At 39.2% G+C, this 21,882-nt stretch overlaps 2 protein-coding genes across 2 annotated transcripts in view; both read left to right on the forward strand.

The window, feature by feature from the left end:
• Positions 1–2,079: 2,079 nt before the first annotated feature.
• On the forward strand, positions 2,080–13,708 carry cope (COPI coat complex subunit epsilon). The gene is made up of 10 exons (XM_034149778.1): positions 2,080–2,197; positions 2,361–2,423; positions 2,566–2,666; positions 3,619–3,771; positions 3,935–3,988; positions 4,929–5,010; positions 6,031–6,186; positions 8,172–8,240; positions 13,008–13,082; positions 13,397–13,708. Exons 1-10 carry the CDS (start codon positions 2,096–2,098, stop codon positions 13,448–13,450), a joined length of 909 nt encoding a protein of 302 aa, XP_034005669.1. The 5' UTR covers positions 2,080–2,095; the 3' UTR covers positions 13,451–13,708.
• A 2,454-nt stretch (positions 13,709–16,162) lies between these two features.
• The window catches only part of cers1 (ceramide synthase 1), a 54,733-nt gene continuing 49,013 nt past the window's right edge, over positions 16,163–21,882 (forward strand). Inside the window, exon 1 of the mRNA XM_034149777.1 lies at positions 16,163–17,306. Within this exon, the coding sequence (XP_034005668.1) occupies positions 17,058–17,306 (249 nt within the window). The 5' untranslated portion in view covers positions 16,163–17,057. The remainder of the gene's footprint in view (positions 17,307–21,882) is intronic.

Below are 21,882 nucleotides of genomic sequence, written 5' to 3' on the forward strand. Positions count from 1 at the left end.
ATATGCAACCTTTACTGTCATCAGTGTTATAATTAAACACATATGTACTCAAGTACTGTACTTACTCTACTTGAGAACTATTTACACAAGATGTCTCTTTATGTAATTATACTTTTACTCCCCTACATTTATTTTACATATTTTGTTACTAGGGGCTTTGCAGATTTAGGTGATTGATACAAAATGCAAATGGCATAAATGATAAACTTACTTCTTAAGGTACATATGCAGACAGGACAACAGAAGCCGTTGTTGCATTGTTTATTATAACTATTGTCAAATAATTATACACCTGATATGCAACCTTTACTGTCATCAGTGGTGTAACTACTGTACTGTATGTATTTTACTTGAGTATTTTCACAAGATGCTACTTTATATTTTCACTCCACTTTGTAGGCAAATGTTGTACTTTTTACTCCACTACATTTATTTTACATATTTAGTTACTTTGCAGATTTAGGTGATCAATACAACATTCAAATCAACACACATTACAATATATTATTATAGGTTATGTTATCCAGTGGTGTATAACATATTTCAAGTGCAACATTGAAGTGAGGAACACATAAATAACTTGAATACAATAATACAAAAATATCTGTTGCTCAAAATGCCCATTTTGCATAACGAGTACTTTTACTTAAATACAATTTCGAATGCAGGACTTTGACTTGTAACTTACTATTTTACACTGTAGTATTGCTACTTTTACTACAATAATCTGAGTAATTCTTCCATGTCTGACTGTCATCCACATGATAGCTGAGTTTTTCTATTTATTTCATGTTTTTATTTTATTAAGTGTTTCTAAAAATGTTTTTATTTGAGCATCCACTGTTTTTTTTAATGGTTCTATTTAATTTTCATCTTTGCATTTATTTTCTTATTCTAAATCTCTTTGAACTTTATCTTGTCAAAAAAATAAATAGTACATTGATTTAATAGTTTCATAACATTCAATTAGTAATGAGAACACACACACACTAACACATAGAGCGGATGTTTTTTTTATGGGATACAGGAAGTTTGTCATCTGTGTAATGAGGAAACAGGAATTCCTGAGGTCGAAATATCCTTCTTGCATTGTTATTTTAACTGTGAGGCAATGCCGCAGCCCTGATATCATACTGGGAGTTCTAGCCCTTCAAGCCTCAGGTGGTCACATCTCAGTGTTATTAAAGTAAGTCATATTTATTCTATCCCATAAACTAAGCCTCTCAATATTTATGTTATCATGCTGCTGCAAGTCTCTGCTATCATAAAACACTAGACAGCTGCAGTGGTGACATTAACCTTGTGCTCCCTCTAGTGGCATATTGTGACAAGTTGAGGCTACTGAACAGTGGCTGCCTATAAGTACAAAGTAGCAGGATAAAGATTAACACTAAAACACAGTGTAACATAAATCACCATAAACCAAAATTTCCACCAACAAAACACATGAGCTCTTTAAATGCAGCAAGGGTGCCACTGAATAAAATGGGTTTTACAATACATTTTACATTGTAAGGACAATTGTTTTCTTTCTACTTTTAAGATAATCTCCTTTTTAAGGGTACAAATAAACCCCTATGGACTGAAACACATTACATGTTCCATTTGTTTACCTCATATTTGCATCCAAAGCTAAGTCCTTTAAGGTGCAAATCTAGTTACATGAGATTGTATTCTGTAAATGTTTCTACACTTTGAAAACACTCTCTACTCTACCACTTGTTTACTTCATATCAAAACCCTTCAAAAAAAGGCTTTCAATATGGTGTGAATATGAAGTTTTCTATGTTGTAGCGGTCAGTCATACTGATAATCTAAGTAAATACAAAAACATACATACGTTTTTATTTAATACACTTATTTGTTCAACGGTTTTTCAACAACAGTGTTAATATTGTTGTTATATAGAGCAGGCGAATCATATTTTATTTACCACTGCAGTGGGAATAATGGCAAAAGCTTTAAAAAGTCAGTGGTTCTGCATTTCTGTAACACACACCTGTGCTTCAGTTGTTGAACTCAATTTCCCAGAATCCTTTGTGGAAAACAGGATGGTGACGTATTTTTGCTACGTGTCAGGAAGCTGTATGCAAACATGGCGGCGACACAGGGAGATGTTGATGAGCTCTTCGACGTGAAAAATGCCTATTATATCGGCAGTTATCAACAATGTATTAACGAGGCTCAGAAAGTGAAGGTAAGTGTCTAATACGGCATCAGTTACATATTTTAAAATAAACTGTTTTGTCCGTTATTTACTGTTATTGCTCTGACTAAAAGCTGTCAACGGATTTGAGCTACAATGCTAACATGCTAGCTCATACTTCTCTTTAAAATACTGCCTGTGTTTTTCTTTCAAGCCGTCAACACCAGAGAAGGAGGTTGAAAGGGACATGTTTTTGTACAGAGCATACATTGCCCAGGTGAAGTCATTTTCTTACGTAGAATTATTATCATGTCACATAGAGCTCAGTCTCTTGTTGTTAGCTACTTCACATTCATTGCTGTCAATTATTTTGCATATAAAAAGACACTGCTAATCTTCACTTGTTTGTGCTATTACAGAGGAAGTATGCTGTTGTCCTGGATGACATCAAGGCCAACTCTCCACCTGAGCTCCAGGCTGTCAAGATGTTTGCAGAGTATCGGTCCAGTGAAAGCAAACGGTAACAGCATGCATTTTAATGTTAGGTCCACATGAAACGGGCAGGGGACTACACTTGTTGTGTTGACAAAAACTCAATACATTCATGCACTTTTTTTTTATGGCTGAAAAGCTTTCAATTAGTATCAAAATTAGACTCAGCATCAACTACAACACTAATGCAGGTCCTCTTGAATGCACAGTTTTTGGAGTGCCTTCATAGAGACTTCAATAATGAAAGAATGTGTTTTTTACGTATTGTCTCAAGTATCCATCAGAAAAATATTCTCCACTCTGTACTGAAACCTTGATGTAAGCTTCATCGAAGGATTATTTTCATTGTCGATTTATTTGCCGGTTCTTTACTTCATTAATCTTTTCGATAAAAAAAACGTCAGAAAATGATGCAAAATGTCCATCCTAGTTTTGATAAAGCAAATGAGTGCCTTTTAAATGTCTTGTTTTGCGCTGCATTCTGTTTAATATCCAAAACAGTCGGGCATTGTTTCTGATAGCAACGTTTCTGATAGGGCCGTGGGTCCACATTTCCGATATTACGTCATATCGGACGCAAATCTGGATCAGCTCCGTTGTACCCCCGTTTTTAGAGATTTGGGTACGGAGGAAAAGAGAGAGGGTTTTATTTTCTGACGCTGCGTGAGTTCCCTGACACACCGGGGACACATGTTGATGTATAAAAGACATCAAAAAGTGCATTTTGCATGATAGGTCCCCTTTAATCATTACAGGGTTCTTGTGGATCTTTAAAATGTCATCACTTAAAAAGCCCTTCAGTTAATGAATTGATGTCTCAATTATTAACAGCATTTCTTGAATCAATCTTTCAAAAGTCTTAAATGTTAAGATGTGCAAAGTTGTATGTTTATGAATCTTTTTCTGACGTTGCTTTACAAATCCCCAAAATACTGATAATTATCCATTTGAGTTTAAATTCCTATTTTTATGTCTCGCAGGGATGCTATTGTTGCCGATCTAGACAAGAACATGGGTAAGAGCGTGGATGCTGCCAACACCACCTTCCTCCTCATGGCCGCCTCCATCTACTTCCATGAGATGAACTGTGACGCCGCTCTCAGGACTCTGCACCAAGGAGAAAGCCTCGAGTGGTAGGAAGGGATCAAGACTTCTCTTTTAAAAAGTGTCGGAAAGATGTTGTTCAAGAGGGTTTTGGCTACCTAGTTTTCTCCCAGTTGTGTCGCACTAGATAGTTTTGAGGGTTTAAAGACAAACGCCTGAAACTGACCTGAACATGTGTTGTTTATTTTTCAGCATGGCCATGACCATTCAGGTTTTGCTGAGTCTGGATCGTCTGGATCTGGCAAGGTATGGCAAAAACACATAAACAGTAAATTATTTACATGGCAAATTAAAGGTGGGGTAGGTAATTCACTTCAGAAACACTTTTTGTTATATTCCATGGAATGCTCTTAACATCCCGATAGCAATGATACATTAAATGCTTTGACAATAAAGCCGTGGCGCTGTAAAAAGCACGACCAATCATCTGAGCCGGCCCGGCTAAAATAACTGGATGGCCTACCTGCCTGTCAGCCTTCCATCTCGTGCACAAACTTATCTCGTGCCCTCATTGGTCATGTGCACGTTCGTGTGTGTTGGAGGAGGGGCTCTGTAAGGAAGTCTGAAGGAAGGGGCAGATTCTTTTCGGTTGTGTACTTTCAAATTCTCGCGCACTCGAGCTGGTTTCTCCATTCTTACCTACCCTACCTTTAAGGTTAGATTTATTGTTTTGTGTGAAACATCCAGGAGCTCTTTGATCATGTTTTGTAATGTCATTTGGTGGTAAGTCCGCACCTAACAACTAATCAAAGAGACTTTGCGTACACAAAAGTATATACTGTCCCTTTGAATTTGTTTGTAACAGTGTTCCTGTAATCCTTTTATTATGAAACTTGCATGCTTCATTCAAAGCATTGACATTTCGAATTCTGGATCATAGAGCATATAACTTGAAATGCGTGATCAATATTTCATCATGATCTTACGCCCTGATAAGATGAGCCTCCTCTCAACATGCATTTTATTTAAAAACAAGCAAGTTTAATTCATAAAAAAGTTGAATTTGTAATAAAGGCTAACTCATCTACTCCATTTGTTCACTTTATTAAAAATGAGTGTTTTGTTCAACCATTTCAATATTTTCTAGGAGGTTGCCGATACTAAATCACTAGAGGATTTGAATGTTAAAAAAAGAGAGATCTTTTATAACGCTAAATAACTCACTTGATTTGGTTGTCATTGACAGGAAGGAGCTGAAGAAGATGCAGGAGCAGGATGAAGATGCTACTCTCACCCAGCTCGCCACGGCTTGGGTTAACATCGCTGTGGTGAGGACGCCACTCACTCACTTACTGTTTAACATAATCACCATACACATATTACATTTATGAAGTCTCCTTTCCCTTTTCGTCACCTTGTAAGCATCTGAGTGGTATTTGTTATTGACTGAAGCTGCAATCATGTTTGAAATAGTCAGCATGCAGGGTAACGTGAAGGAGCTGTTGGTGCAGTACGAAGCCAAACAAAGCAGAACTGTGCTCCATTTAATTAGCTCAGTTCTAACATTGAACATCTTCTGGTTAAGTGCTCTTGACACCATAAAAACACAGGAGGATAGATTATCATTACAGAATCCTGCAAATACATTACTTCCAATAATCCAAACCATTGTAAATGCTATATCAGGGTGTCCGCGTTGTTGATAAATCAATTTAGCGAAAATGAAGGCTTTTAAAAAGTATTAAACGGCATTTTCCAAGGTATTACATTTTGTAGCTTGTTTCCAATAAGTATATAAATGGTCCAAAGAGGTTGTATTCTACAGTCTGCCTGAATGTAATCATTGCGTAGGTGTGTAGTGTGATTCTGTGTAGTTTATTTATGGCATCCCGTTGGATTTGACGTCATCTGAACAGGACATCGCACGCTCACTGCTTGATAGCGCGCGAAGGCCCGTTTACGCCGGTTGTTAAACAACATCGTTATGGGGAAATGCAAGTCTGCGTCCAAATGGTTGGAAGATAAGGAGGAAGGACAATCAATACTGTATATAGTCAATGTGAGGTAAAGTGTGTCGCCAAGGTAACCGGTTAAAACTCCAAGTGGCGATGAGGTCTTAAAATGTATGGAAAGGGTCTTAAAAGGTCTTACATTTGACTTCAGGATTCCTGCATATACCCTGTATATACATAAATGCGACTTTCTGTGGTCGTCATATTGACTGTGAGTTCGTTACAACACTTTTGAAACAAAGAAAGCAAACGGCAGTGTTTTTGTTTGTCGCTCTTTTTCATAACAATTTTTATCTGCCCTACATTTTACTGAAATATTGTGCTTGTGGTTTTCAGGGTGGAGAGAAGCTCCAGGATGCCTACTACATTTTCCAGGAGATGTCAGACAAGTACTCGACTACTCTGCTGCTCCTGAACGGGCAGGCGGCTTGCTACATGGCTCAGAACAAGTGGGAGGAGGCGGAGGGAGTCCTGCAGGAGGGGCTGGACAAAGTAAGAGGAACTTATATCGGGTTTTTCAAGGTTTCAAGGCTTTTATTGTCCTTCGTAGATAGCTACAGTGTTGTTATGTCAATGAAAATCTGAGGTCACAGGCTCCTCCAACAGTGCAACACAATAAAACAGATAGAATAGTGCATGTAAATACAAATTAAAACAAATAGAATAGAAATAGTGCAATCAGAGTCTACAAGTAATTGGAATATGATATGTTAGATACATAATCTGTAAATTGCAAACAGGTGAATGTTATGGATGTTCTAGTCTTTGTTCTTCTGACATACTTAGCATGGTGTGCAAACATGCAGAGTCCATTCAGCTAAAGCTCTCTGCGGTTTGTTTCTGAGGCTAGTATTACACGTGTATCCTTCATAATGAAATCTTTAATGAATCTGTTCTGTAGATAATTCCCTCACCAACATAATGTGAGAAGTGAACTGCTCCCTTTGTAACAGCAGATGGCACCACAAACACATTTACTGAAACTCAACCACAGCAACGGTTTCATCAGTGCATTCAATACAACCACACGTTCACTCTGCAGTAGTTTTTTGAAGTTTGTCATTTTTCATACTTGCTACTATAATTATTAAATAAGAGCTGCTTTGTCTCGCCTTTGAAGATATTGTAGCTCTCTTTCCAAAAGCATGTCAGATCAGTTTTTATTATGTTCTGAAAGTTGTTTATGCTCTGTTATGTTGAATCACAACTTTATTCAGACGCTGAGATGGCTTGAAACAACAGCTGCAATAATCACTGGAGCAATTTGTTAGACAGAAAAAATATATTGATAATCAATTAAATGTTAAGGTAATGTTTCATACACAATTGGCAGTAAATACCATCAAGCTTCTCAAATATGCGGTTTCCCAACTTTACCCTCATATAATAATTTTAAATGAACTTTGAAGCCTTATATCATAATTTGGTTTTGCAAAACAAGACATTTAAAGGTATCAAATTGGGTTTTAAGGAACCAGGATGGACATTTTTCACAAATGTATTAAATTACAATGAATGTACTGTGGCCCCACAAGAGCTTACAAAGAATATAATATATTTATTATATGGTTACATGCCGATTTACAGAAGCACGTTGCCCATAAACTACATGTCCCACAATGCATCTCAAATTAGACTTTTTTCTTAGAATTTGACTTTTTTCAAAATGTTACTGTTTTTTCAAAATTTCACTTTTTTTTAGTTTGACTTTTTTTCCAGAATTTGGCTTTTCTTTTTAAATCATTTTGTGACGTGCGCACTGAAGAGACTTGCAATTATTTGCCCTAGACTTCTTCTTTCAGACGTAGTTAATTATGTAGTTATTACCCTATCCCATAATAATCCAATGCAGAGGCAATAATGTAATATAATACATTATTTTATATATATTAGATATTTATATATGCATTTTTATATAGTCTTAAAGTTACAACCGGCCTGTTGAGTGCAACCATAATGCTATTGAGTTTGACACTCCTGATCTAGAACAATAATTAGCAGATTCATCCTTATTGAAAATATATTTGTTTCTGCCCTACTTAAATCTAAATCCATTCAAATGTAGATTTTCACAACTGTCGAGCTCATCTGAATCTCCCTTTGTCTCTTTGTTAAAATGTTACAAAGTGGTAGTTATCCATTGATGTATTCTTAAGCCAAACAAACAATCATAACATCCAGTAGACTCAGAAACAATGAGGGGCAAAGGGGGAAATTGCCCCCAAATTAAAATTATTAGCCCTATAAAACACAATAAAGTAACACACGTCCACCTCTAGGAATTAAACTGAAACTGGCATTGGAAAAACCCCGCTGTCTGCTTTAGCTGTGATAAAAGATATCACAGTCATTGGGAAGAAACGTGCTCTATACACGGTATATCTCTCGTTCCCCGTCTTGTCTCCACTGTTCCTCCTGTCGTCCTGAGTGCTACGGGAGGTCTGACTCTCACTTTGTGTTTCTCTCTTCCTCTTTAGGACAGCAGTCACCCTGAGACGTTGATCAACCTCATCGTGCTGACTCAGCACCTGGGCAAAGCTCCCGAGGTGAGACTTTGGACCGAAAGCTTTTAACCGCGGCGACGCTGCAACCGCCGTCAGTTTAGTATTTTTCCTTCAGGCTAACAGACAGACAGATAGTGGGAAGTAGCTAAGTACATGTGCTCAAGTACTGCCTTTAAGTATACGTTTGAAATACTTATAATTGTCATGAGTATTTCAGTTTTATACTGCTTTGTACTTCTACTCCACTACATTTTGGAAACTGATATTGTACGTTTTAATTCTCGACATTTATCAGACAGCTTTAAAGTACTTTACAGATTCAGATGATTAGCTAATGCAACATTTAAATTAACTCATGAGCATACATATGACCAGAGCTGGAAGAAGGAATCATATCTTGTACTTAAGTGAAAGTAGAAATGCCACCGTGTAGGTATACTCAAAAGTATTAGCATCAAAATATACTTAAAGTACCGAAAGTAAAAGCACTCGTTATGCAGATTGGCCCATTTTTTATTATTATATATAATCTGTTTTGATTTTAATTATCAATGTGTTTATCTCAGCTGGTAAAGGTGGAGCTTAGTAGCTTGTGTATTTGACTCCAGGTGTAACAAAAATCTTATTTAAGTGTTATTTATATCATTTTTCCAAATCTGTAAAGTAACTAAAGGTATTAAATAAATGTAATGGAGTAAAAGTACACTATTAACCTCTGAATTGTAGTGGGGTGGAAGTAATAGGTTGCAAACAATAATAATAAGTATAGTACAAGTACCTCAAAATTATCCTTAAAGGTGGGCTATGTAATTTTGGAGAAACCAGCTCGAGTGCGCTAGAATTTGAAAGTACACAGCCGGAAAAAATCTGCCCCTTCCTTCAGACTTCCTTACAGAGCCCCTCTTCCAACACACACGAACGCGCACATGACCAATAGAGTGGCAAAGTCACGCCCATCTACTTCCGCCCCATGGGACCTTATTTTGGAAAAATAATGTATTGAAGTCAATGGAGAGAGAAAACGTATCTTTCGATCCCGTTTGAATTGTGCCATGAATTACACATATGATGTTTGTCAATCTTAAAAAATCATTTCCATGTCAAAAAAGTCACAGTTTGTCGTAAAACTGTTGAAATATAAGACTATGAAAAATACGTAACTAGAAAGACTACAAATCCCAGAGTCGCGTAAGTGATGTCACAATTGTTTTCCTCCACCATTCAGATACCTAAGATCAGCGCAATATTGATATAATCTATCTATATGGCGCTGGCTAAGATAAGATAACTTTAACAAGATGCCTGTGTGCTTAGTACCAGGTTGTTATTATACCAGCAATGGGTCTTGCTCGTTCTTTTGCTTCCCGTCTGATGAAAGGACCAGGAGTGGCTTGATCAAGTTAGCTACCTAGCTAGTAGCTAGCACGTTAGTTAGCATTACAGCCTTGTCATTTTTATTAGCCTTAACATGAAGTAACATTAAGTAACCCAAAATGTTAAACAGTAAGAGTAGTAGTCATATTTCGTGAACCCTTTGAAGAGTACTGTCACCGGTGTGGTCATTCTATAATACACAATTTAAGCCCGGGGGAGAAATGCTAACGCTAACGCTACATTAGCTTCGGCGATCTTTTCTACTTCATGCTATCTGCACAAATGGCCGGCTCAGATGATTGGTCGCGCTTTTTACAGCGCCGCGGCTTCCACAGATTACATTTTTTTATGTATTTATTGTCAAAGCATTTAATATATTTATTGCTATCGGGATGTTAAGAGCATTCCATGGAATATAACAAGTGTTTCTGAAGTGAATTACCTACCCCACCTTTAAGTGCAGTACTTGAGTAAATGTACTTAGTTACTCTACTCCACTGCATGTAATTAAAGGTTAAGATCGGGCAGCAGTCATTAAAACTAGCTCCACCTTTACCAGCTGTGATGAACACGTTAATGAATCAATAATCATAAAGCAGTTATGTAATTTAAATGAAGACCATAAAACACAATCAGTACTTTTACTTTTGATACTTAAGGTTTGTTTTTATGTCAATTCAATGTAACTTCTACTTTAGTAAAGATCTGAGTGCTTCTTCACACACTGGTTCACAGAGGACATGAAATATCTCCACTTAGCTCAGAGTGCAGCATGCTTCTCTCAGCATTTTGTGTGTGTTTTCTCTGATTGAAGCGCGCAGAAAGCATTCAACCAAAGCGTTTTCTTGATTGTCTTCCCTATCACGAAAAAGTGTCATCGAAGCGTTTCCTCAGGTTTAGTGCTGTGTGCGTTGACACCCTGGAACTCAGAGTTCATAAGATAAAGCCTCAGATTATCTGTCCTACGTTTAATGGACTTGATAGTAATGCAATAGAAAGCTGACCATTGCCTCAAAGCCACCATTAAAAGAGTTCCACCGTTGATAACCGCTGATTAGCACATCTCACTCAAGGTTACTTACTACTTACGTAGTTCCTGTGTTCCTCTTGTGTGTCAGTCATCCACACCAATCAGAAGTGCTGTGCTCCACATGTACCAGCCATTGTTAACCAATCAGAAGTGGCCCATGATAGAAGGTGATAGACAGATTGATCCAATCACCTGCCAAGTATTTTTTGAAATACTTTTCCAAATGACTTCCAATGGAGCTTTCCTAGATGGTTTGGTGAAACAAAGCATCTGAGTCAGGTTAGTAATGCTCCATCACATGTTCTACATCTATTACAGGGTGAGTCTTAAACTGAAGCTTGACTTTAAAGCAACCCAACGGAAGCTTCATGTAAGTTTAGTTCTTTCACTCGTAGCTCGGGCTGCGGGGGTGCTAGAGACGGGAGCACGTTGATGCGACCTTCCTAGCCGGAGATATGGCCGCATTTTACAATAAACTTCCGTTGGGTCGCTTAAAAACTAATATCGCAAATCGAATCGCAATATCTGTCAGAAAAATCGCAATTAGATTATTTCGTGCAGCCCTAGTACAGTAGTAGAGAAACACCTTTTTAAATGGCCTTTCCTTTCCAAATATAATCAAAGTGATGTTAGATATTAAATAATAGATGTTCAAATATTGTTAGTGGCTTTAATCAGCTGCTCCTTTCTCTCTGAATGTTTTGTTTTCGGTTCCCTCACGCTATCATCATTACTCAAACTGGGTCTAGAGAAAAGAGAAAAGCCATTTATACTGTACAAATATCAACAGTATTTCATTATTTAAGTACCCCCTGATCTCTTTCTATTTCCCCCCCTCCATTACATTAAATATTAATAGCTAAAACTGTGGCCTGACGACACACATAAACAAACCCACAAAGGGCTTCAGATTTTGAATATAACCAGAGCTCACCTGCGACAAACCATTAAAAAGAGCACAGACGACCAAACAAATCAAGTTGTGTCCTGAGAAAAACACAAACATCTGCCTAGGACAATGTTGCATCCACATGCTCCTAAGATTTGTCTCATTGGGAATGCATTCTTCTGACATTGGGGAGCATGTCAATTACATCGTAATGTGGAAACAACATGGATGCTACATGTATTGTATTTTATTGCTCCGTGCATTTCCACAACAACAGCATTTATTCCGACTTAAGGGTATGTGAATGTAAATATTCACACTAAGAAACAAATTTTTCCAATTATTTTAACACCACACGTGTCAATTTAGAATAGAATTAGGAGGGATGAAACCCCTCTTTAATGGTCACACATGCAGAGCACACAGCACACACAGTGACATGTGTTCTCTGCTTTTAACCCATCCTATTACCAGGAGTCTAGCACTAGGAGCAGTGGGCAGCTATTGTACAGCGCCCGGGGAGCAATAGGAGTAGGGGGGGGAAGGGGGGTGTCCGGTGCCTTGCTCAAGGGCACCACGACAGGAGAGGAGGTGAACTGGGACCTCCCAAGTAGCAGTCTACACTCCATATTTTAGGTCTGGTCGGGGACTTGAACCGGCGACCCTGCGGCTCACAGTCCAAGCCCCTACTGACTGAGCCACTGCCGTATCAGCCTAAAAATGTAATGGAATATACCTTGGCCAATGCCACACCATTCAACCACGTTTTAGGAAAATTGGGCCATGAGTTTTTTTTGTAATCCTGCTGAAAAAATATGAACTCAGCCGAAACATGCCCTCGTTAGCAAAGGTAACAAAAGTTGCCTTAAATTTGGCAGAAAACTGTTTTGACTGTTTTTATGTGTTTTCTTTGCACCTTATCTTAATGGTTTTTGTTTTTGTCAAGCACTTTGAATTGGCCTGGGTTGAAATGGGCTGTACAAACACTCTGACGTTTCCCTTTCCTGCCCTTGCCTTTACAGATCTGAAAAACATGTTTTTAGGACACTGGGTGTTTCTCAATGTCGAGTAAAGCTGCTTCAGAGCCACTATTTCAAGCATACTACGTCATCGAGTGCCGCCGAAGTACTGTTCCAATGTCCAGCATACTTGGAAATCTACCGAGCCCGGCGTACTCCGTTTGGAGAAATATCGAGGCTGCACATGAGTAGACTTCGCGGTCTTAAAATCCCCACAATGCTTTGCGCACGGACCAATTTCCCCAAATCTGTGGCGGAAGATGTAAGGCGGGGCCTCTCATATGACACACACCTGCACACTTGCTAGCGTGTTCCACTCTTCGTTTTCCGAATGGCAGGAAGTATTCTTGCCTCGCTTCTGAAGCAAGATGCTCGGCAGACATGTGCTACCAAGCAAGCGTACTCGCGATTGAGAAACACCCTATGTGTTGTCACTAAGCTCTTCCTACTATAGTCACATTCTGACTCTTGCCTCATCTGTTCCCCTATCCACTCAGGTAACTAACCGGTACCTCTCTCAGCTGAAGGATGCCCACAGAGCCCATCCATTCCTGAAAGACTACTTAGCTAAGGTAACTTGATTGCATCTTTAATTGTTGTTAATTGTTTTTCATTGTGAGGGAGGACTCTGACCTGAGGGCAGGGCTATTTAGGTTCACCAGATCGACACACACTTGTTGATAAGCCGTCATAACCTTTACTCTCTCATGATTTAATTACCTTTGAGTGTTGGGCAGGAAGTGTCCTTGGATCAATGAGAGCATTCAACTCTGAGTTTTAGCCGTTGTCACAGTGAGTTGTAATAACAGGGGTGCAGTCTAGATGCACAGCTGCTCTGATGTTTCCTCTGGTGTTGAATTGTTTTTCTATCTTTGTTTCCCTGCAGGAGAATGAGTTTGACAGACTAGTGATGCAGTTCGCTCCCAGCGTTACAGCATAAGACGTCTGCTTTTCACCGAGACCCCTCTCCACAGTATATCACCATGAAGTTCCCTTTATAACTTGTGCTTGTTTTGATATTTTTACATGTCAAATTAAAACTGTAGCTGCATATTTAAACCACAACAGAAGTCATAATTCCCCCTGGCTGTAGATGCAACGACTCTTCTTATTCATTTGAATTTCTCTCATTGAAATCAACATCTCTTTTATTGTAAGCATTCCATTTAAATCATAATAAATGTTTATTGACATGCATTGTATTTGAAGTGTGGATTTAGTTTAGTAAGGTCTGTTAAATATTGACATCACAGCAGCTTTGGAAATGTAACATACATGTATTAATACATCTGTCAACAGGAGGCTTTAGACAAAATGCACATGTACATGCACAACAAATAAATCTGCAAATGCTTAGATTCAAATATATCTTCAATGGCTGCACAGATTCAGGTGTCTACCGGGGTTACGTTTTGAGAAAGGTGCTGTTTCTCCTTTAGCCATGTTTTAATACCTCTGTTTTGAGTATATTTTATTCGTCAAAGAAATATTTATTATAGATTGATGGAAAGATAGTTAGTCTTTGGACTCTATCGAATTAAATTACAACAGAAGGTGGATTAGGTAAATCAAGAGTTTCCAGTTGTAAGGCAAGGCAAGTTGATTTATATAGCACCTTTCAGTACGTGACCATTCAAAGTGCTTTACAAAATAAAATAAAACACATTTAAGAATAAATACAGTAAAAACACATTATATAATGGCATTTTACAACAGGCATTTCAAAGGCAAAGATAATTAGATAAACACAACAGTTATACAATACATGAATAAAAAGCAAACTGCAGTGTGAGTATGAACAGCTCAATTAAAAGCATTTCAATTAAAAGCAGCGGCAAAAATATATGTTTTCAGTCTCAATTTGAAAATAGTAAGAGTTTCTGCGGACGTGCACGATTCAGGCAGTTTGTTCCAGATTGTCGGGGCATAATAGCTAAACGCCGCTTCTCCATGTTTTGTTCTTACTCTCGGAACAGAGAGCAGACCCGATCCAGAGGACCTGAGACACCTTGATGGTTCATAGTTGTGCAGGAGATCGTTGATATACTTTGTATAATGTATACATAAACCCTATACAATGGGACCTATATATCAATGAGAAAAGTCTATAGAGAAAAACATATACAGAATTAAAGAAGAATACACCTGGATACTCAAAGTACTATATTTATATAGGCCATTATCACAAAAGGTACATTTGTCTCACTTTACAGTTTGTACAGAATACAAATACGACATCCTCTGTCCTTGGACCCTCACATCCAAAGAAACACCCAAGTTAATGGGGGGGAAATGCAATAGTGCAATAGATGTTTCATGTAAATAAAATAAAAAAATACATTTACAACTTAGGTAGTCCAAATGCTTGAAAATGCATGTGTCTATAAACAAAATAGTTTCATCCCACAGGCCATAAGACTGTTAAACACCTGCACTTTTGAAATAACATACATTACATTTAATTTAGCTGACGCTTTTATCCAAAGCGACTTACAATTATCAATTACAGGGACATCTCCCTGGAGTAACTAAGGACTAAGTGCCTTACTCAAGGGCACACTAGTGGTGGTGTCCCTGGCGGGATTTGAACTCATAACATGAATCTGTTTGTAACTTATATATATCAATATTCCAATTACTTGAATATAGACTATTCTGCACTATTTCTATTATAATATATTTTATTTTATTTACTTGCACTATTATCTGTTTTATTGTGTTGCACTGTTGGAGGAGCCTGGGACCTAAGAATGTAATTGTCATAATAACTACACTGTATATGCACACATGACAATAAAAGCCTTGAACCTTGAAGAAGATGGATCCAGGTGGATTTCAACCATCCTGTGGGAGCCGTCAAAGAAGTACTAAGGTGAGCAAACTCAAATATATACATTAGTGGGCAAAGTGAAGTTTTTATTTATTTATATATAATTGCAATGAGGTAGCTCTTGAAGCATTACTGTGTACTGAAGAATACACCTGGATACTCAAAGTATTACATTTATATAGGCCATTATCACAAAAGGTACATTTGTCTCACTTGACAGTTTGTACAGAATACAAATACGACATCCTCTGTCCTTGGACCCTCACATCCAAAGAAACACCCAAGTTAATGGGGACAACTTGGGAAGAGCAACAGAGAAGGGGTCCCTCTCCCAGGACGGACAGACGTGCAATAGATGTCGTGTGTAAATTAAAAATAAAATAAAACCTTTACAACATAGGTAGTTCAAAATGCATGTGACTATAAACAAGAAGGTGGATGTCAACAATCCTGTGGGAGCCATCAAAGAAGTAGAAGTCGTTTTTTTAACTTTATTTTTTGCCCCTTTGTTTGTTCACCATGTAAAGCGGCCTTGGTTCCCTTGAAAGGCGCTATACAAATGTCATCTATTATTATTATTTTAGTAAGGTGAGCAAACTCAAATATATACATTAGTGTGCAAAGTGAAGTTTTTATTTAATTATATATAATTGCAGTGAGGTAGCTCTTGAAGCATTACTGTGCACTGTCTCTTTAAATCATCATTTTTTAATCCTCCACCAGAAGACGGTTCAAGAAGACGAAGAAGATAGCGTCCCCCTCTAATTATGCCACGCCCCCTTTACGTTTCTTCTTCTTCTTCTGCATAATAAACGTACTCTGTCGCTGTCCTCTTTTCATCGTACCAGTTCATTTTGTATTGAAAGCGAAGCGCGTCGCGTCGTCACGTCGGCCAGCCCAGAGCGGCAGAAGCAGCAGCGGCGGGTAGAAGAAGAGGAGACGACCGGATAATACTCTCCCTATTTATCCTTTTTATTTCCTCTTCGCTGGACTTACTTGGTTTCTCGTTTGAATCTGTCGGGTTTTATCGGTACAGAGTCGTTACATAAGGTGAACAACGGACAGAGATGAGACCCGGATAGCGGCACTAAACGCGCATGTGCTGCCAGGCCGACTCTCACAGGCGGAAAACCTCCATGTGTGTTAGCGCCATCACGGTTTTTTAATTTTAAAAAGAGGGTAATTTATTCCAGTAGCTTGTGGAGCTTCATCCGATGCTGTACCCCTCACTATTGTGTGATTTCACTGAACTAGGAGGCTAACGGTCGCGCCGCTGCCCTGCCGCTTGATGAGCCGCGTGAGCGTTACGGGATGATGCGCAGAAGAAACCTCCACCTCCAGCAGACATTCAGGCGTTAATGGCTCATTATACCCGTCAAAACCACCTTTAATAACAAGGTTGTGTGATATAAAACACAGCCTCCTAGTGTGTGTGTGTTTGTGTGTGTGAAGCTACCGGGCCCTGTCACAAAACTGTCCTGCACGCGCAGAATGGGCCCGTGTCTTAATTTGGAAAACAAAGAATTAGGCTGCTGAAGAAGAAGAAGAGGAGGAGGAGGAGGAGGAGGAGGGAGGGTAATCTGGTTAGATAAGCTTATTTTACCGTTTTTAAGGTGCTTATAGCCACACAGTCTGGACTCTAACTGCTCCTTTCTGGCCTCCTCATTTGGAGTATTTCCCCTTCACGTTTTTTGTTCTTTCTCCGCACCGCCCCACCATGAGCGGTGACACCGGGGACTCCGGGCCGGTGGAAGTGGAGCCCATGCCGGGATACTTGTACCTCATCAACCGGGCCTCCACCGTGATGTTTGGCGCCTGGAGAGACTGTAGCTCCTGCGGGCTGGAGCTCTCCAAACGGACTCTCCTGGATAACGCTTACATTACCTTTACCGAAATCGCCCTGTTCTTCTTTTGCGCCTTTTTGTGGACGCAGGTCAGGCGGGGACTGACAGAAAGTCTGTTTCAGGTGAGTGACACACGCACACGCACACACACACACACACACACACACACACACACACACACACACACACACACACACACACACACACACACACACACACACACACACACACACACACACACACACACATCCCCAAGGTTCATCTACTGACACCCTTTAATTAATGGCTTTGCATGCTCATCCCTCTAATTAGAGCCTGCAGAAGGGACAACATGGAGTGCAGGTGGGAGTTGGAACTAACACATGCTAACAAATATTAAATGTAGTTGTATGCTTAAGATAAAGTGTGCATGTTGGACAGTAAACACCCTTATCTTTACTCGTGGTTGGGCAAACATTTGAGCTCAACAGGTGAAACAAATAAGTCTGAATTGGTGAAATATCTTTGGAAGGGTTGCAACTAATGATTATCTTCATTATTGATGAATCTGCAGATTATAACACTCAAATCATTATTAAAGATCAATTTGGTTGTTACAGTGTCAGCAATTTTGGAATATAGTCATCACAGTTTCTCAAAGTCCAATGGATGTCTAGTTCTGTTATTCCAAAACCTCAACATATTCACTGTAATATAATATAGAACAGAGTAAAGCTGAACATGTCCATACCAAGAGGCTAAAAACAGCATTTTCTGCCATCCTTACATAAAGAAAATAGTGTAATGATTAGTTGATTATCCAAAAAGCTGGCAATTATTGTTCCGTCCATCGACTAATCGATTAGTATTCTTCAAGCTCTACTTATTGCTGAGCATTCATTGGCATAAATCCAGTTTACTGTGTACATTTAAAAAAAAAAATCTATTCTAACATAATGACGGATATTGGCCTTCCATTGCTCATAACATACATATATTTGACATAAAAAGGTTCTATAATGACCATTAAAGTCCCAGTTACAACCAGAGAGCTGTATCTATCTATCCATCCACCCATCCATCTTCTCCCGCTTATCCGTGGTCGGGTCGTGGAGGTAGCAGTTCCAGCAGAGAGCCCCACACTTTCCTTTCCCTGGCCACATCAACCAGCTCTGACTGGGGGATCCCAAGGTGCTCCCAGGCCAGCGAAGAGATATAATCCCTCCACCTGGTCCTAGGTCTACCCCTCGGTCTCTTCCCAGCTGGACGTGCCTGGAACCCCTCCCTAGGGCGGCGCCCAGGTGGCATCTTCACTAGGTGCCCGAACCACCTCAACTGGCTCCTTTCAACGCGAAGGAGGAGCGGTTCAACTCCGAGTCCCTCCCGGATGACTGAACTTCTCACCTTATCCCTAAGGGAGACGCCAGCCACCCTGCGGAGAAAACCCATCTCGGCAGTATTTAGCTGATAAAGCTGATTATTCTTACATATTGAATGTCTGATACGAACAATACACAACAGCATCTATTTTCTGTCAGTGCTCAATGAACACATCCCATTCATACTCTGCTATTCTATCCATTTGTGTCAGTCAATATAATCCAAGAGCCACCTTTTGGAAATTGGCAGTGAGCTCATGAATTGACCTAATTAGGGGTGAGTAATACAGATAATACTGTATATGTAATTCTACTAATTTAACATTTAAATATCAGTTTCTTAAATTCATTCATTGTCTGGTAGATGAATTAAACAGCTAAGGGATGACTTGAGGATGGCAACCTCCTCAATATGTTTTTATCTCATATTCAAGTGAATATCTTTGGGTTTTATACTGACAAAACAAGACATTTAAACACACTATGCTGTTTTCAGATATTCTATAGACCTAAAGATGAATTGAGAAAAGGATAGTCAGATAAATCATCATTAAAAAAAAGCCTTTTATTGCAGCCCTAGTTTCTTCACATTGATGCATTCATCTTAAAAAATCTAATTGCAATCAGCCCTGCTCATTGATTTGCAACATTGCCCACAAAAGCCAGGATGTGGCTCGTTACTCTGCTGTAAGGGGGGGGGGGGCTAGAAGTGCTAGAAGCTCAACGATGAAACTACAGCAGCTCAGGGCCCCGTGTGTGAAGCCAGATGTGACCCGAGAATGCAAAGAATGAGGCCTGTTTTACACTTTACATTACATACTGTGTGTGTGTGTGTGTGTGTGTGTGTGTGTGTGTGTGTGTGTGTGTGTGTGTGTGTGTGTGTGTGTGTGTGTGTGTGTGTGTGTGTGTGTGTGTGTGTGTGTGTGTGTGTGTGTGTGTGTGTGTGTGTGTGTGTGTGTGTGTGTGTGTGTGTGTGTTTTATCTGATCCGGATGGTTACTAATTCCATTTCTTTATGGGGAACACCATGGGTGTTTACAAAGTTGACTAAAGTGTGTGTAAATCATTGACCTCCATGGAACAATATGAGACACTACCTCCCATTTAGGAGGTGGCTACTATAAAGGCTGTAAAGGAAAGCGCTGCTGCACTATGAATCAAAATGTAATAGTGGTACAGGAATAACTGCTAAAACCCTGGAAATGAGTCAGCATTTAGCACTTCCTATTCCCTTGCCTGGAAATTGAAATGTTTACGGTTAGATTCCTCAAATAAGATCTGTGGTTAACCCAAGCTGAAGAGATTTTTGCATTTTGTTCTACGATATAATAAAATGTTTCAGTTAATACCCCACTGGTGAATTTCAAAACGGCGGTTGCTAACAAGTGTCTAAATGAGACGACTAAACGTCATCACGCCCAACATTAGCTGCCTTTAGCTTAGCGGTGGTGACATGAAGTCATGTGACCGTGCTGTAGTTACTTTATAGCCCAACATTAGCCACCTTTAGCTTAGCGGTGGTGACGTGAAGTCATGTGACCGTGCTGTAGTTCCTTCATAGCCCAACATTAGCCACCTTTAGCTTAGCGGTGGTGACGTGAAGTCATGTGACCGTGCTGTAGTTCCTTCATAGCCCAACATTAGCCGCCTTTAGCTTAGCGGTGGTGACGTGAAGTCATGTGACCTTGCTGTAGTTCCTTTATAGAGTGGCGAAGTCCCTCCCCTTCCGGTGGACCTCCATGGGACCTTATTTCGGAAAAATTATGTATTGAAGTCAATGGAGAGAGAAAGATTATCTTTCGATCCCGTTTGAATTGTGCCACGAATTACACATATGTTGTTTGTCAATTTAAAAGATAATTTTGCAAGTCAAAAAAAAAAAAATGTGTCGTAAAACTGTGAAGTAACACATTTGTTTGTGTGAAACGCTCAATGAACTACATCTCTGGTGAACATGAACAACACACGTCACCAAGATGGCCGTCACTACTGTCTTGTCAACACAACGATTGACTACCCTCACTATCACCACAATGAAACACGTCCTGAAGAATGTCATGCAAAGCTGCCTGCCTGCCTTCCTTTGATTCTCTCTGAACTGCCTGGTCGTTTTAATGTTTAATGTCAACCATTTGTGCAGATAGCATGAAGTAGAGAAGATCGCCGATGCTAACGTTAGCGTTAGCATTCCTCCCCCGGGCTTAAATGGTGTATTATAGAATGATCACACCGGTGACAGTACTATTCAAAGGGTTCACGAAATATGACTACTACTCTTACTGTTTAACATTTTGGGTTACTTAATGTTACTTCATGTTAAGGCTAATAAAAATGACAAGGCTGTAATGCTAACTAACGTGCTAGCTACTAGCTAAGTAGCTAACTTGATCAAGCCACTCCTGGTCCTTTCATCAGACGGGAAGCAAAAGAACGAGCAAGACCCATTGCTGGTATAATAACAACCTGGTACTAAGCACACAGGCATCTTGTTAAAGTTATCTTATCTTAGCCAGCGCCATATAGATAGATTATATCTATATTGCGCTGATCTTAGGTATCTGAATGGTGGAGGAAAACAATTGTGACATCACTTACGCGACTCTGGGATTTGTAGTCTTTCTAGTTACGTATTTTTCATAGTCTTATATTTCAACAGTTTTACGACAAACTGTGACTTTTTTTACATGGAAATTATTTTTTAAGATTGACAAACATCATATGTGTAATTCATGGCACAATTCAAACGGGATCGAAAGATAAGTTTTCTCTCCCCATTGACTTCAATGCATAATTTTTCCGAAATAAGGTCCCATTACCCGGAAGTAAGTGGGCGTGACTTCGCCACTCTATAGCCCAACATTAGCCGCCTTTAGCTTAGCGGTGGTGATGTGAAGTCATGTGACCGTGCTGTAGTTCCTTCATAGCCCAACATTAGCCGCCTTTAGCTTAGTGGTGGTGACGTGAAGTCATGTGACCGTGCTGTAGTTCCTTTATAGCCCAACATTAGAGATTATTTTCAGCAATAATCCAAAATCACATGGAGAAATCATATTGCTTTTTGTCGAGGGACTCCTTTCAATGCTAACTTCCAGTTTGGCCTACAAAAAAGAGTCATAACTGCAAATGGCAGGAGGCGCAATATTTGGTTAATTATGTTTAAATAATTATGCAGAATTAAAGATTATGGCGCTGCAGAGATATCCTGTCCTACAAATCTATTTCTACAGACTTAATAAGACATCTTTGGTTGTTACAAATTCTCTTAAAAACACCATCGCCATAATGATTTAACATATATATTTAAATGAAAATGAGAATAATGATACCAAAATAATGTATAA

The sequence above is a fragment of the Trematomus bernacchii genome, unplaced genomic scaffold, assembly GCF_902827165.1.
Source record: "Trematomus bernacchii unplaced genomic scaffold, fTreBer1.1, whole genome shotgun sequence".
Lineage (NCBI taxonomy): Eukaryota > Metazoa > Chordata > Actinopteri > Perciformes > Nototheniidae > Trematomus > Trematomus bernacchii.